At 37.3% G+C, this 15,346-nt stretch overlaps 2 protein-coding genes across 2 annotated transcripts in view; both read right to left on the reverse strand.

Annotated features, from left to right (window-relative positions):
* abcc5 (ATP-binding cassette, sub-family C (CFTR/MRP), member 5) overlaps positions 1–10,894 on the reverse strand; it is a 28,250-nt gene extending 17,356 nt beyond the window's left edge. Inside the window, exons 1-5 of the mRNA XM_056766942.1 lie at positions 10,760–10,894; positions 8,286–8,439; positions 3,350–3,498; positions 433–588; positions 23–167 (exon numbers count right to left, since the gene is read on the reverse strand). Of these exons, the coding sequence (XP_056622920.1) occupies positions 23–167; positions 433–588; positions 3,350–3,498; positions 8,286–8,405 (570 nt within the window). The 5' untranslated portion in view covers positions 8,406–8,439; positions 10,760–10,894. The remainder of the gene's footprint in view (positions 1–22; positions 168–432; positions 589–3,349; positions 3,499–8,285; positions 8,440–10,759) is intronic.
* An 865-nt stretch (positions 10,895–11,759) lies between these two features.
* Positions 11,760–15,167, reverse strand: rpl35a (ribosomal protein L35a). The gene is made up of 5 exons (XM_056766131.1): positions 15,099–15,167; positions 14,593–14,631; positions 14,259–14,411; positions 13,733–13,877; positions 11,760–11,821 (listed from the first exon to the last, which is right to left on the reverse strand). The coding sequence occupies exons 2-5, from the start codon at positions 14,601–14,603 to the stop codon at positions 11,798–11,800; spliced, it is 333 nt and encodes a 110-aa protein (XP_056622109.1). The 5' UTR covers positions 14,604–14,631; positions 15,099–15,167; the 3' UTR covers positions 11,760–11,797.
* Positions 15,168–15,346: the final 179 nt, after the last annotated feature.

Below are 15,346 nucleotides of genomic sequence, written 5' to 3' on the forward strand. Positions count from 1 at the left end.
GAGCTGAGATGGTGTTACTTACTGGTCCACTGAAGCCAGCGAGTTGAGTGACCATAAGGCAGAGGATGGACAGCAGCAGACGTGTGCGGCAGAAGAGCCACACCACATGATGAAGAGACGCCCCGTCCCCTCGTGACCGGACTTCTTCATCCCAAAGTCCCACCAGCCTGCGCACACAATGATTTATGAACATCTGCGATGTGATTTATTATGCATTTTGTTTTTGTTGCTAACAGTGCTTCAAACTTAAAAATATAACAAATATCGTTTCATAGCAGATATTCTTTTTTTTGTCATCTCCAAATGCAAAATAATTACACTTATTTCTAATACACATTAAATAAATCAAATAATGAAATATTTAAAGATTAAATAATTGCAACAAGCCTATATTTACCAATTTAAGTTGAATGTCAATGTATGGGTACTGACCTGCGACGATTGGTCTCACAGCTCTCAAACTGCGACACGGGCCATACATCTTCCAAAAACAGCTGACCCTTCTTATGGGCGAGCACAGCCAGCGAGGTCAACCAATTAAATGTCATAAAAGAGAATAGGCCAGCGTTGTCCACTGGATGCTGATGCCTGTGATGACCGTGTGAAACAAGATAAGGAGACACAAGAGATTATTAGATGTAACTGTCACTGTACTGGCCCTCACTTTGGTTTAACCACTTTTGGTTACATATTGCACTTTAAATATAATAGTCTGCTCTTTTTCCCTTTCCCTTTTTGGGAAAGTAACATTATCGTTTTTGAGGTTTATTTTAAAGGATTTTCAAAATATAAATACAAAGTACAAAACATTTTTTTTTCTTGAAGATCAGGTAACACACGCAGTTTCTGCCAATCTCGTATTAATCTTGAGTACCTATACAGTAGTGTTGCATACATCGTATCTTCGAAGAGTATTTAGTTTGATCAAATTTATAAAGGAGAGATACAGCTGTATGATTATTTCCGAAAAAACACAAGCTACTGGAGGCAGCCAGTGGGACGGCACTAGAGCACGAGCACACAACACGTCACTGCATTAATACCTTCCTGTTTTGTACATTATGCACGTACAAACTAAGTTGTGTAAACTAAGTCATATGTCTGTGTTTTGTTGGCAATCAGCACGAGTGTGCATAATGTAAATATCATAAACTAATAGTGAATCAATAGTTATGCAGGGATAATGTATTGTGTTCTCGTGATCTAGTTCCTCCCCCCGCTCACCCCCTTGATGTCGTATTTTTCCAGATATAATTGTACAGCTGTATCTCTTTTATAAATGTGATCAAACTAAATCCTTTTCGAAGATACTAAGAATGCAATACTACTCTATAGGCACTCAAGATTTGTCATGAATCTTCTCGATAGGCATGGCAGAGAACCCAAGTGCAGGCAGAGGCAAGGCGGACGAAGACTTGACAAATATATTTATTAACAATAAACACTAAACTAAACAAACAAGCAAAACAAAACCCACGATGGGGGAAAACAATACAGGGATAAATATACTTAGACAAAAAACAAGGACGCTGAATTACTAAACTAAAACTAAGAAAACAAGCACTAGGAACAGAACACTAAACTAACACTCACTTTGACACGGGAAACAGGAACAAGGTAAGATTACGGTATACAGGAACAGAGCACAAATACAAGCACAAGCAATGAACCGCACAAGACAATGAAACAAGAGGACTCTTAAAGGGAGACAATGACAGGATAATTAGTAGGGGACAGGTGAAACAGATGAAACACTAAGGGGAAGCTAATGACACGAAATGGCGGGAAACACAGACGAGACTCGGGGAGAGTATGGAAGCCCAAAAGGTCCAAAATCTCTCTCCCCACATGAAACAGGGAATTCTGTTTTGGTTCTGCCTCAAGACCAAGAATTAGCCAGACAAGATAGGCAGAACCGTGACAAGATTAATATGAGATTGGCAGAAACTGCTTGTGTTATGGCAGCTTTAAGTCAAATTCAAATTGAGTGGTACTGAGAGAATTTACTCAATAATCGATTTAAGTTATGTGACTTTGTTGATTGGTTAGGCTTAGTAGCAATAATAAACCACTGGCACCTTTCACATTTTAGACTTAAGTGTTAAAGCCTAAGGCCATTATGGATATGTGCATGGTGCTTTTGGAAAGTTATGATAAAATTGATGATTTTAAATTGCTGTGGAAAAAAGTATCATGATTATTGCAGATTTGAAGATGGCATACACAGAATTACATAGACTTACATAAAAATGTCATATTAACAAATTTAGTACACAATCGCTGTTATTTGTTGAATCTTTAGCATTTTAAAGGGAAGTTTAACCAAAAATACAATTTCTTTCATCATTTATTCATCTGTTCATGATGTTCAAAACCTGTATATGACTCTTTCTTCTGTGGAACACAAAAGAAGATATTTTGAGAATTGTCTCAGGGGTTATGTATCAATACAATGGAACTCAATGGAGGTCAATGTTGTTTGGCAACATTCTTCAAAATATCGTCTTTTGTGTTTCACAGAAGAAAGAAAGTCATACAGGTTTACACGAGAGTGAGTGACTTTTCATTTTTGTTTGAACTATTCCATTAAGCAAATTATTAGATGGACCGTCTGCTAAAAGGGATAGTTCACCCAAAAATGAAAATTCTGTCATCATTTATTTCCACTCAGGTTGTTCTGATGAACACAGAATGATATTTGGAACAATGTTAGCAATTTTCTGTTCTGGAACATCATCCAAGACCATAGTAGGCATAAACATATTGTGTTTTTTGTTCCGTCCCTCACAAAATGAGATGATATGAAGAATTTGGGAAAACAAACCGTTCTTTGACTACCATTGAATTTGACCAACTATCGAAGTCAATGATGTCCCGGAACTGAATATTACTAACATTCTTCCAAATATCTTTCTCTATGTTCGTCAGAACAAAGACATTTATACAGGTAAGAAATTAAACGAGGGTTTGATGATGACAATTCATTTTTGTGTGAACTGTCCTTTCAACGCAACCCTGTCTGACAGATTGTCCCCTATAGTCTAAATATTTTTAATACCAGCCAAGATGTTTTACCACTGCACCACACCCTATAACAGGAACATGTCTTTGTTTGTTTCAGAAAATGCTTGAGTGCTTGCAGGGAGAACATAAAAGCTATTATTTATGCAGTGTGTTTACATATCTGGAACTTCTATTGGCACGACTTCTCAAGGCTTACTGGGCCTTGGACATTTGAGAGCTTGACCTTCAATCGCATCTGGAATTGGCCACGGTGTTGCCATGGCGATTTCTTGCAGCTCTGCTCGCTGATATGAACGACACGTCGATCAGTGACTATAATACGTACTTGCTAGTGGAGCGGATAGGCTTGAGTACGCAGACGCTGTGGTGGTATTTACTTCTCCCGACCTCATCCTCCAACTCTTTGGAGTGAGTGGCACCGCCTCCGTCCAGTGAGAGGCCGCCCTCAGCTCTCGCTGCAGTTTCGAAAGCATCCTGTAAGAGATTGGGATGTTAGCTGCCAGTTTTTCGAGCTTGGCACTGCGCAAACGTTATGCCTTTCAGCACTTTTCAATGGAAAACCGTGACATTGCAAAAGATGTTGACAGGAAATGAAAGAAGACATGTTTGTCAGCAGACATTAAGCAAGGGCAAATATTATCAGCGAAAATAACAGAGGAAGGAAACCAGACACACTTTTGAGATGACCCATAATGAATGCTTACAGGGAAACTCATACAAGGGGAAGAAATCAATCATGTGCTGCACACGGGCTTAAACGAACAAAGCCTTGATTCTCGATTGAAATCATGTGTCTATAATGCCTGACTTAACAAATCACAAGTTAATAGGTTACGAGTTTAATGCCTTAAACGGCAGTAAAATATTCTCAAGTTCACATGCAGAAACTCACTTCTGCATTTGCCAACAACTGCGCTGCTAGTCTAGCGTACATTTTAGAACAGGCCAGACAACAATAAAGTTTGTGTTGCCCGCAGACAGCTGTGACAACAGTCGATTATAAAGGCCGTTGCTCCTGGCGATGAGTGCCATGGAGTATTCTGCTGATAACAAGTGCACCGAGCTGTTAATGTGTGCGTGTAAGTAAACAGAAAAGGATGCACATACTCATGTTTTAAAACCCATGAAGACGGAAAAAGACAGCAGGATTAGCTCAGTAAAAAGAACAGCATGTGCTTAAACGCCTTATGAAAACAGATTAAAACCAGGGTGGGCATCTTCAAACACCACTAGCAATGTAAGCAGTACAGATATACCGACCTGGTCAACATACAGACTTTTAAATGAAAGAGAAATCTTTATGCACTGCCGATAAATCTTCAGAGGTTTCCATAATGACGGTTTCAACAGCAAGAACATAAACAATCTTTATGTGGCCCAAACATAACTTCTGGTAGACCTCCTCAAAGAATCAAGAACCATTATTTCAATATTATTAATATGCAATAAAATATTAATGGAAAATAATATGAACGTAAATTAAATAAATTGATAAATTATTTCCCACTAGCCTGACCAATAAGCAAACACACACCTGAAATTAACTTCGAGCCATACGCGCGCATCTGATGAAACTGTCTGTAACGCATTAGTGCCCTTGTTATTAGATACACAGTCAAAATAAGATATAAAGAAGATAGAGATGCAAAACTTGTGTTGTAAATAATAATAATGATACGTCTGTATTCCTATATACTTTACTTCAGAAAAGCCTACTGACCATGAATAATGTATGATGTGTTCTTTTCATAAGTTGGTTTAGATGCTAAGTTACATGCCTCTAGATAAGCATATACTATTAAGGAATACTTTGCCCCGAAATTAAATTCTGTCATCATTTGCTCACACTAAGGTGGTTCCAAACCTTTATAAATGTATTTGTTCTGCTAAACACAAAATTAAGATAATTGGAAGAATGTTAGTAACCAAACAGATCTCATTCCCCATTGACTCCCATAGTATTTATTTTCCCTGTTTAAGTATTATTATTTATCTGTTTGATTTACTGACATTCTTCCAAATGTCTTTTTTTACAGGTTTGGAACAACCTGATGGCAAGTAAATGCTGACAATTTTTTCATTTTTCAATAGTTATTTATTAGTATTAATGCTACAACTGCCGCTAGAGGGCGCACAATCAAAACAACAACACTGCCGTAGCTTGATGACACTGTGAAGGACCTTGGAAGGACGGGATCTGTTGTCTTCAACTCCACCGCTGGTGGCCATCAATCAGACGGGAGCGAGAAATCATGTTTGCGGATAAAGTAAAGTTTTGTAAATGTCGCAAATAATTGTGGTCCATAAATAAGTGACTGCTCGAAACATGCTAGTGGCTTCCAAGATGCTTGACACTACTTCCGCATTTGTCCACGTTACTGTTGTAATGCGGTTTCTACGTCAGTAAAGGCGGCAACAAAGGGTAACGAGGATATGACGCCATTGACAGGCGACTGAACAGCCCCGTGTCGCTGTTTATAATGTTGATTTTTTCACGATTTACAAGTAGTTGGTCGATTTAAAAGTACTCAGCTAAACAAAATATATATAACACTAGCCTAGTGGTTTTTGGATATTTTACTGCAAAATTGTTACAAACTGCACCTTTAACATTTGTTGAATCAGTTTTCTGTGCTATATCAGCCACATTGCCTTCTCAATTTCTGTATCAGCATTTATTGGTATCGGCTATGGAAAAAAACAGACCTGTCAAGCACTAAACTAAGGTCAGCTTTAACCAACAGGAATTTCCAGTAATATGTGTAAAAAGGAACATCAAAATAATTTATCATATTTTTATCACCACTAACAACACGCACATTAACAAACGCAATTTCTCATTCCTATAAGGACCAGTGCAATCTACCAAGAGCAGTGCAGGGTTTAAAGGGGGCATGCAACAGTGTTTCTTGCATTCTAACTTATTTACAAAGTTAAATGTGCAGTCTTCTCATGCTTGACATGGCCAACTTGTCAAATAACCATTTAGAAGTATGATGTAGTATTTCTGTGCTTGATACACTTCCACAGCATTCGTATAGGTTTCGAAAAGTTTTTTTCAAACATGAAAATCAGTTTCGTAGCAACTTTCCTTAGTCCCTTATTGGGCAACTCTCCCAGAAAAGCATGCCCGTGGCAAGGCCAAAGAAATAGCCCGCCCACGTATCAACCGATGAGCGAGACCTGCTTATTATCAAGATTAGCTGCACTGTGGGCCTGCAGTTGCATTTCGTCACTTTTGCGATAGTGAGAGGTGTGTGTTTGTTTGTTCACGGCATTTCAGTGAGGGAAGTAATATAAACGGTGGATATAACGCTGAATTTGGAAATCTTTTGAAACTGATAGAAGGTGCGGTCCCAGAGCTAAAAGATGCAAGACATGAACCGCACGCAGTAAGTGAAACTGAGTTATGTGTCTGTGTTTTGTTGGCGATGAGTGCACACGTGCTTTAGTTCATTTTTTCGGCTGACATCACTTGGTCTGTTTGCATTGATATAAATGAGAAAAAATACCAAATGAATAGACAAATAGTTATTGAATAGGTATAAAATTCACAGATCCAACCCTCACTCTGTGAATCATGGCCTATATTTAATCAATGACCCACAGCCTCCTGTCAGAAATAATGGAAGTCACAAGAGTTACGTGAAACAGGATGCAGAGCAGATGCTTTTTCATAATGCCTTTTTTCTTTCTCATAACAAAAAATAAAACAATTTGCATTCAATTATTAAACATTTACGTGTCAGCCTGACCTTGTCACAGTTAGGAGGTGATGTAAGTTTGACACTATTAACAAATGGAAGCTGATTTATTATCCTAGATAAAATACTGGATCTAGCTATTTACTGTCAAATGTATTAAGAGCAGAAAATATGTTCACAGATTTGACAGAGATGTGCAGAGAACATTGAAATATAAATTAGGTTGACAATAAAACTCACTAAGGCAATTTTCTTGTCTGGCACCCTATGAATCATCGCAGCTTTAGCAATTCTGTCACGAGCTCACATGGGAAAATGCTGGCAAAAAAAGGAAACGTTATCTGGGGCTGATCAGAATGCAGAAGTCAGGAACTGAGAACAGAACGATCTAATACGCAGAGAGAGACAAACACAGTCGATGGCTCAGCTAGAGTCCCAGTAGAAATCAGAAAGTAAACACATTTTGTCAATTATACTTGTTAAAATGCAAAAAGAATATGTTGTAAAATTTAAATTATATAAGTAATATTGACGCTTTCTTTATGCTTAAATGTTATGCATCCTTTATATAAGAATTTGTCACGAGGTAACCTTAGTGGAAAAAAAAATTATACGTTAAAGTGTTTCGCATTGCTTTTCAGCACGTGCCGGATACACCCCTCCCCTTCTCATGTCCTAGCTCACGTTGCACAAACACAAAGCTCATCTGAGCTCTGAGGGGGGCATCGACCTATCAGCAGCAAAGGCTGCTATACGCATCACCGGAAACTAAGACTGCAATTGGCTGTTGATGCCAAACAGGGCGGGCATTTATTATGTAAACAGACCCTACTTGCAGAATGAACAGCCAATCACAACCACTGTCTGCATTCACAGCATCCCTAGTGCTTATACCGGACGGCTGAGACATACAGAGAGAGAAAGAGAGAGGGTGATGGAAACAGACAAAGAAAATTTGCAGGCAGCACAGGACCCTCTCTTAACACGCTGACTAAATGCTGACGACAGGAGCGTACCCGATACAAAAAACAATCACAAAAGAGCCTGGATACCTTTCTAAACACAAACAACAGCCAACGCACTCGTTCATTAATGTTCCATCACATGATGTGATCTTCATACCTCAAAAACATTTAGAGCTGATAAGCAGGAATGTATTTAATACCATTGACAAGCATGGAAGTAAAATATTGGATTTATTGTTTTTAATATTTAGGTTAACATTGTATATATAACCAGAGGATCAGCGCAAGACATGCACATGACTGAAAACAAAACATCACAGGTTCTAAAAACAAAATCATTTGGCCGTACTTATTATTCTTAGAGCAGAAAATTTGCATTGAGGTAATGTGCAATATGATATGCTTGGGGGTCAGGTAAGTGCATTCACAATAAAATATAAACATACGTGGCGAGTGAGATATTGTGGATAGAAATGGTATGAAATTCCAAATGATCTGGAATATTTCGCTATTTGGACAAGGTTCAATATCTAACATTTGATATACAAATCACAAATGCTGAGAAATGACAAAGCACAAATGGGTGACTGACCTGGACTTTAGACAGCTGGTAATGGTCTTCTTCAGTGCCGGGTACGGTCTCTCTGGAAGGTACGGCCCTGTATGCAGACCCCGATGCTAGACAGTCCTTTCCCGAATCATGTCCTTTCATCTTCTTTTACCAACATCTGTCAAAGTCTCTAAATCTGAACAAACGAGAGAAAATAAGCAAATGTTATTTTACTCTACCAAACGCAGAGTATCGCATTCCTCAATCTTTATTACTCGTGAGGAAATTTCTCGCTAGAGTTGAATTATTGAAAACAGCATTAGATTTTATGATCTAGCAAATTTAGGGAAAACTTTGTAGGAGAGCAACAAGCAGATCGGGGAACAAATTGCTTGCTAAACCTTTTAAATTAGGTTCATATGGATCTGCCCAACCGATTCACAAAGATTTTAATAATTTGTTTCTCGAGGTGTCATAAATAAATCAGTAATTATTGGATGCCCTATTGGATTATCATATACTATAAATATACCAGGTTTATGCACGATAAATGATCTGCCATATCGGTATCGGCTGAAAAATTGTCATTTTTAATGTTATCGGCCGATAATAAAATGTATGCTGATATATTAAAGCCGATAATTCTTAAATCCTTTCACCTGGTTAAACTACTTCATCTGCACACTGCTCGCAGCTAAAATACAGTACAGTACTGTCTTTCTGTTGTGATCATTCACTTACTGCTATTATCAAAACATTGCTGATGTAGGTACAGTATGTAGATACAGTCTTTATGAATGTGTAAATTATAGGAACAAAAGCATATTGTTTGAATCAGACTGCTGTCTGAATGCTTACTGTTTTGAGACATGTTAGACAAGTGACTATTGAAAACATTTTTCTGGAAGAACATCTATAATTTGTTTATTAAATATACAAGAAATGTTTGAAGGTAAAAGAATCATCAACTAATGTAAAGCAGGCTTGGTACATGGTTTTCAGGGAAACCTTAGGGAACTTTATATGAATATTTAGATACTGTAGTCAATATATCGGTTATCGGCTTCCAATGTTAAAGAATTATCGGTTATCAGCCAAAAATTACATTTCGGTGCATCCCTACCAAGAACACCTAAATATAAGGTATTCAAGGAACCCCTCTCCGAAAATATAAAGCCAGCTGTACATTTTCATGTAAGGTAAAGTAAAGACGCATTCATATTACATCATATTATGATATTATATAGACAAGTGATCACTTTTTAAAATAAATAATTTTCCTGAGGATTCCTGGACTTAGTCCTGTTCTGGGCATTGTTATACGTAAGTGTTTGGACACAGGCCCAAGTGAAAAGAGACCTCCAAACCTCGGTGATGTTCTAGACTGCAAACATGCTTCTAGAAGCTTCTTCTTTTGTTTACTTCTTTTTGTTTTGTGCTATACAAGTAGTTAGCTTTTCGAGTTAACTACTACATATCCCAACATTAGCTCCAAAATAAACGTACTGCATTTGCTGGGAATATAACCCAGACATGATCTTGACAGGTCAAGAAAAGTCAGTGTTGTCTAGGCAGGTAGCTTAACAGGGTTTGAAACAAAGCCAATCTGAAAAGTTAGCGTTAATATTATGTAACGCGTTTTTTGCCCAGCTGAATGAGTTTTGTGTATTTTGTCGCATAACGAATGAATACACACAACAACAAATTCATTGATTTACTGTTTGTCCCGCAAATAATCGATAGGAGTTTATTGTTGGGGGACTCGAAGAAAACGCAAAAGCTACATGAGATGGCATTAAATAAAGTTAGGAAATGCTACATGCTATGTGAATCTTTATGTTTTTTTGTGATCGCTCTCGAGGCCTCCACCAGCGCATTTAAGAACAACAGTTTCAGCTCGTATGGAAGAAAACATCAGACAGCAGGGGAAGCATGTACGAACATTTACAAGCTTTCAGACCAGACAGATGTCATTTGTACATTCTGTACGCTTGTCCGTATTTATCAAGAGCTGAACTTTTAGACCACATAATAATCCCCTTTTAATGAATTAAATTTCTTATGGAAAATCTATTATTTTTTGACCATCTAACTTACGCCTCCTGAATTTAAATTACACGACATTCGTCGTGTCACGTAAAACTGAATGAGATATTTGGCATAGATGAAATGCGTTAAAAACAGCGCATCATTCCAACAGCACAGACAATAGATGACACCTAACATCAGTAACGTTAACATGTAACGTTATAAGAGTCATGTATGCAGAGTCATGTCCATTATAACAAAAATATACTAACATACGAACTTATTATTAATATTCAGTTTAATATGCTTAAAAGAAAAAAACTCTTAGCACCTGACAGGACAATTCAAATGATCTTCAACCAATACCATTCAATTATATTTAAAACACCGTGTCAGATTTACACGTATGTCAAATGTAAAGCACAGTAAACGATAAATCCTAACGTAAATATGAGATAAAAGATCAAAGTGTTCATTGCTGCAGGTACCTGTTCGTTCCTCTCGACAGTCTGCGGATCTTCAACAGTGGATGGAGCAAAACAACTTCGTTATAAACCAGCTATTTGAAGAAATCAGACGAGCACCTCTTTTGGGAAATGTAGTGTGGGGAGCGGTTACTTCATTAGAGTTCTCGTACGTCTAAACTACAATACCCAGAAGTCACTGAGCCATAAATGTGTCAGAGCTCGTTCAGTGGGCGGGGCTTATTGCGGTGGAGAAAACGACGCGCATCCTCTGCAGTCACACTCGAGTATTACAGGGCGATGGGGAGCGTGTCCACCACAGTGGAAAATTACAATTCTAGACATTACATTATAATGATAATACTGCGCATGATGTAGCAAAACACGTTTTGGGTGAACTACATGAACATGTTCTTAACGAGCACATCGCCCCTAAACAGTTAAGCATTCAACATTTGCATCAGTGTGTGGCCTTTGTATTTGAACCTATATAACACTTTAGCAGCTTTTGCTACACATCCTCCCAAATTTATGGTCAATTTAGTTCTGCATTAAGTTTTGATACATTCTTAAAGAGTCTGTTTTCTTAAATTAAAATTATGATTGCCATCCTGAGCCGTTCAAATTAAACAGATATTATTTTAAAAGGTACCTCTGTTTTTTGCAAGTTAACCTAATGCTTTACTCAATCTATATTATAATCTCCAGAGATTATAAACCCCTTTTGACAAAATTTATAAATGTACTGTTAAATTATCTAGTAAGTAACAGCAAAGGTCAATAGTTGTTCAAGTAAGGGAAGTGTTGTAAATGATGAAAGTGTTAAATTCCACAAAATACATAATTTATTTGAGCATGAGAACTGTAAATCCAGTTGTAGAGAAAAGTCTTTTCCTCTCATGTTTAAAATACTTGATTGTATATCAACAATTTAACTCAACTATGAATTTTACAAACTAAGACTAGATATTAAAGGTATAACTCACATGAAAACACAAGAGTGAAAAATGAAACAAAACAAGAATTTGGGATCAATTTTTATTGACTGTACACAAAAGCATGTTACACACGAGACGGGTACAGCATCTGCAAAACAAAGAAATGCAACAAGTTATTCATTTTAACCTGGATGAAACAGCTTTTAATGACAACTTGACATGGCATGTTTTTGTAACAAAACATTTTCAAAAGACAATCACAGGTTCTTTTCAAGAGTAAAATGTATAGACAATAAAAACTTGAAGTATCACAGTTTGGTCTGAGCAAAGATACAGTCAAGGTTTCTCTAGTTCACAATTCTTGGAATTTGCAAGTCACTTTGAATGAAGACAGTGTCAATAAAAGGATTCCTAAAGAATACACATGCAGGTTTTAACCAGCATCGCCCAAACCTTTCTTGAGGAACCAAAAAATCATCATTTTTCTACAGTTTAAACTAAAATATCCCTCTTAAATCTCAAGCAAAACATTCAAGAACAAGAAATACAATAATAAAAAAAAAGGATTACAACTATAACAAACTCACAATACAGCTGCTAGAAACTCTACTAACAATACAAATTACTTTCCGATAAAATGTCTAAAATAAAAAGTAAATGATTGCCAACACTAAGACTATGTGACCATCACATTATGGGGTGCTTTTCCACACAGGGATTAATAGTCGTCCTACACTAAAATAAACATTTGAGCTGTCTAACCTGAAAACACCTTGCACTGATATATTATAAAATTCATAAAGGCCATTGTTTTGCCTCAAATCACACACAAGTAATGTGCTTCTGAAGTTTTTAGAAACTACTTGAGGCCCGGGCTTATACTTGACTTTCCGTGTCAGGTTTGCACACATACGCGTTCTCCCTGCTTCCTGTGCATACGGATCACGGATGTCCAAGTTCAACACATGCACAAGACAAATGAGTTTACGTGATCTACCAGACCATCAAACGGCAGCGCTGAATCGGGTCATTCACAAACCCACTGCAAATTAAGGATCGAGGAAGTGTTTTTGGCATTGCAAACAATCCGAGCAAACCGCAAGACAACAAGAACAAAAACCAAACAGTATTGAGAAGGACATGCTTCTATGGTTACTGTTTTTGGTTTCAGTATGTTTGATTCATATCATTCTTCATCGACAATAGCACACTGCACATTTTCTGTGTGTGAGTGTTTTGACCACTAGTGGACGAGTGCACGTTTTTCGCACATGCGCTGTTGTACGCGGCACGTCCGTGCTGTCTCAAAACAGAGGGCTCTGCAGATGACACTTCTGATTATGAAAATTTTGTCATGTGAATGGACGGAACTTTAAACTTCCTAAATTATCTGACGTCAAGTCCAGGTTTAGAGGGATAGGGATTCACCCAAAATGAAAATGGTGTTATTTATTACTATCCCTCTAGTTGTTAAAAAAACATGCATAAATTTCTTTGTCTGGATGAACACAGAAATATATTTGGACTAATGCTTTAAGCCAAACAGTTCTTGGGCCCCATTGACAACAATAGTAGGAAAAATGACAACGGTAGTCAAAAGTGCCCCAGAACTGTTTGCTGTCCTTTACAAAAATTTACAAAAGTAATTTTTCCTGCCATTGTAGTAAATGGGGTCCAAGAACTGTTTGGTTACAAGCATTCTTCCAAATTTCTCAGTGATCATCAGAACAAAGACATTTATACAGATTTGGAACTCTGCGGCAAATAAATGACAGAATTTTTTGGGTTGAACTATCTCTTTAATCCAATCCCTGCCTGTGAAACCTCTCCTCTGAAACTATGAAAACATTAAACAAACTTCAAATAATCCTGGCATTCCAGTAAACAAAGCCACAGGTCACTGCCTATTTTATTAATGACATTAAGGACCTCAAGATTTATAGTTCTGTATTAGACCTAAAAGTTTATCTACATGTTGCCTCTATGCAAATTATAACCGCTGTGATTGCTCTTTGCAGACGTGTGACGAAAGGCCAAAGACCTCAATTTGAACACTCACCACACGGATCCTGTGCCCGATGGCCTTTGCAGGAAGATTGGTCTTGAACTTGGCACGAACCATTCCACTGTTTCCATGAGCCCGTGTGACTTTACCCCAGATGACGCGTGTCTTGTTAGGTTTACCACCAGGTGTTGCAGTGATCCTTTAGACAAACAGACCAAACATTCAATATGCATTCTGCATCAAAGCATCAAGATATTTGATTCACAATTGTGATATCTGCCACTGTTTTAAAGTAAACATGATACATTGAGACTTATTTTACATCTGTAGGGATGCATTCTGGGTACAATGGACCAAAATAAAGGAACTCAAATGGCAACTGACAAAAGATATTTTATTGACAGAGCAAGTAATCACTTTGAAATGAAGTCAGGTTCATTTTAATATAATGCCGACAAACAAAAGTAAACAGGAGTTAAGAAATTCCTAAAAAACATAAAACAAACGTCATTCTCTTGCATGGAGACACATCCATCCATGCAACACTCTCAGCAGCAAAGCCACCCATAACATCACTCACTTTTTTGCTTTGTAGACGTAGGCGCATCGTTTGCCCAGGTAGAAGTCAATCTCATTCCGGGTATAGACTCCCTCCAACTTGAGAAGAGCAGTATGCTCACGCTGGTTCCTCAGACCACGCTTGTAGCCAGCAAAGATGGCCTTACTCCACAGCCTAGTGTTTAACAGGGTCAATGTATATATCAGTAATATAAATGTTACACAAAATAAATGAGCTTTAACACTGTTTTTGTGTCAGATGACAAGTAATCTAGGCACAGGTGCATCTGCCTTTCTGTTATGACACTAATTTACACATCAATACGAACAAAATATTGACAGCTTTCACGTCTTACCTTCCAGGCATGATGATGCTTTGACCAGGTCAAATAAACCTAAAACACAAATCATCATTGACATTTAGTTTGAAACTAAAGCATTTCTCTTTTTTTATTTAATTTAATATAGTTAATCATTATGTACCCAGTTGATACATCCACACCTCACCAGTTTTACAGTGTTGCGTTCACTTAACACTACACTACAATTAAATGTTCGTAAACTTATTCCCCCGTAATAAAAGCTTCAAGATAGTAATATCAGTCACTACGAACTTCTAACGAATTGGACAAGAACTTTAAACTAACGAGCATTTATAAATCCAATTTGCAGGTTAGCTTATAGAGCAGCTCGCTCACACAATCCGTTTAAAATCCCAAACATCACACGCCGTTTTAATATACGGCGCTTAGGAACATTAACTTAAATTACACTTCTATACTTATTTGGAGAAATCTCAATTAAACTCGCATCATAAACATGTACATTTTCACATTTTGTACGACAAATTTGAAACGCTTACCTGATACTGTCTCAAAAATGGAGGAAAAGACCGCCCGCAAGGAATGCTGGGAAAATGTTAGCAACGGCGTCCGAAGATCTGCCTGTATGAAATAAATGCCTTACCGTTTTAAAATTTGTTTTTTCGCATTTTAAAAATATTAAGTAACATTACCTTTAAGAAAACATTATAAAACATTGTTGAAAGAAAGCAACACGTAAACAGAAAAAACGAGTTTATGTTTTCTTATTTTTGTAATAAAGTAATTG

The sequence above is a fragment of the Triplophysa dalaica genome, chromosome 14, assembly GCF_015846415.1.
Source record: "Triplophysa dalaica isolate WHDGS20190420 chromosome 14, ASM1584641v1, whole genome shotgun sequence".
Lineage (NCBI taxonomy): Eukaryota > Metazoa > Chordata > Actinopteri > Cypriniformes > Nemacheilidae > Triplophysa > Triplophysa dalaica.

Bases quoted from the DNA above. Each gene is read 5' to 3' on its own strand.
- rpl35a (XM_056766131.1), bottom strand. The intron at 13,878-14,258 runs GTGAGTGATGTT...GTTTGTCTAAAG, and splicing joins TACGTCTACAAAGCAAAAAA to GATCACTGCAACACCTGGTG. The intron at 11,822-13,732 runs GTGAGTGTTCAA...TTTGTTTTGCAG, and splicing joins TCGGGCACAGGATCCGTGTG to ATGCTGTACCCGTCTCGTGT.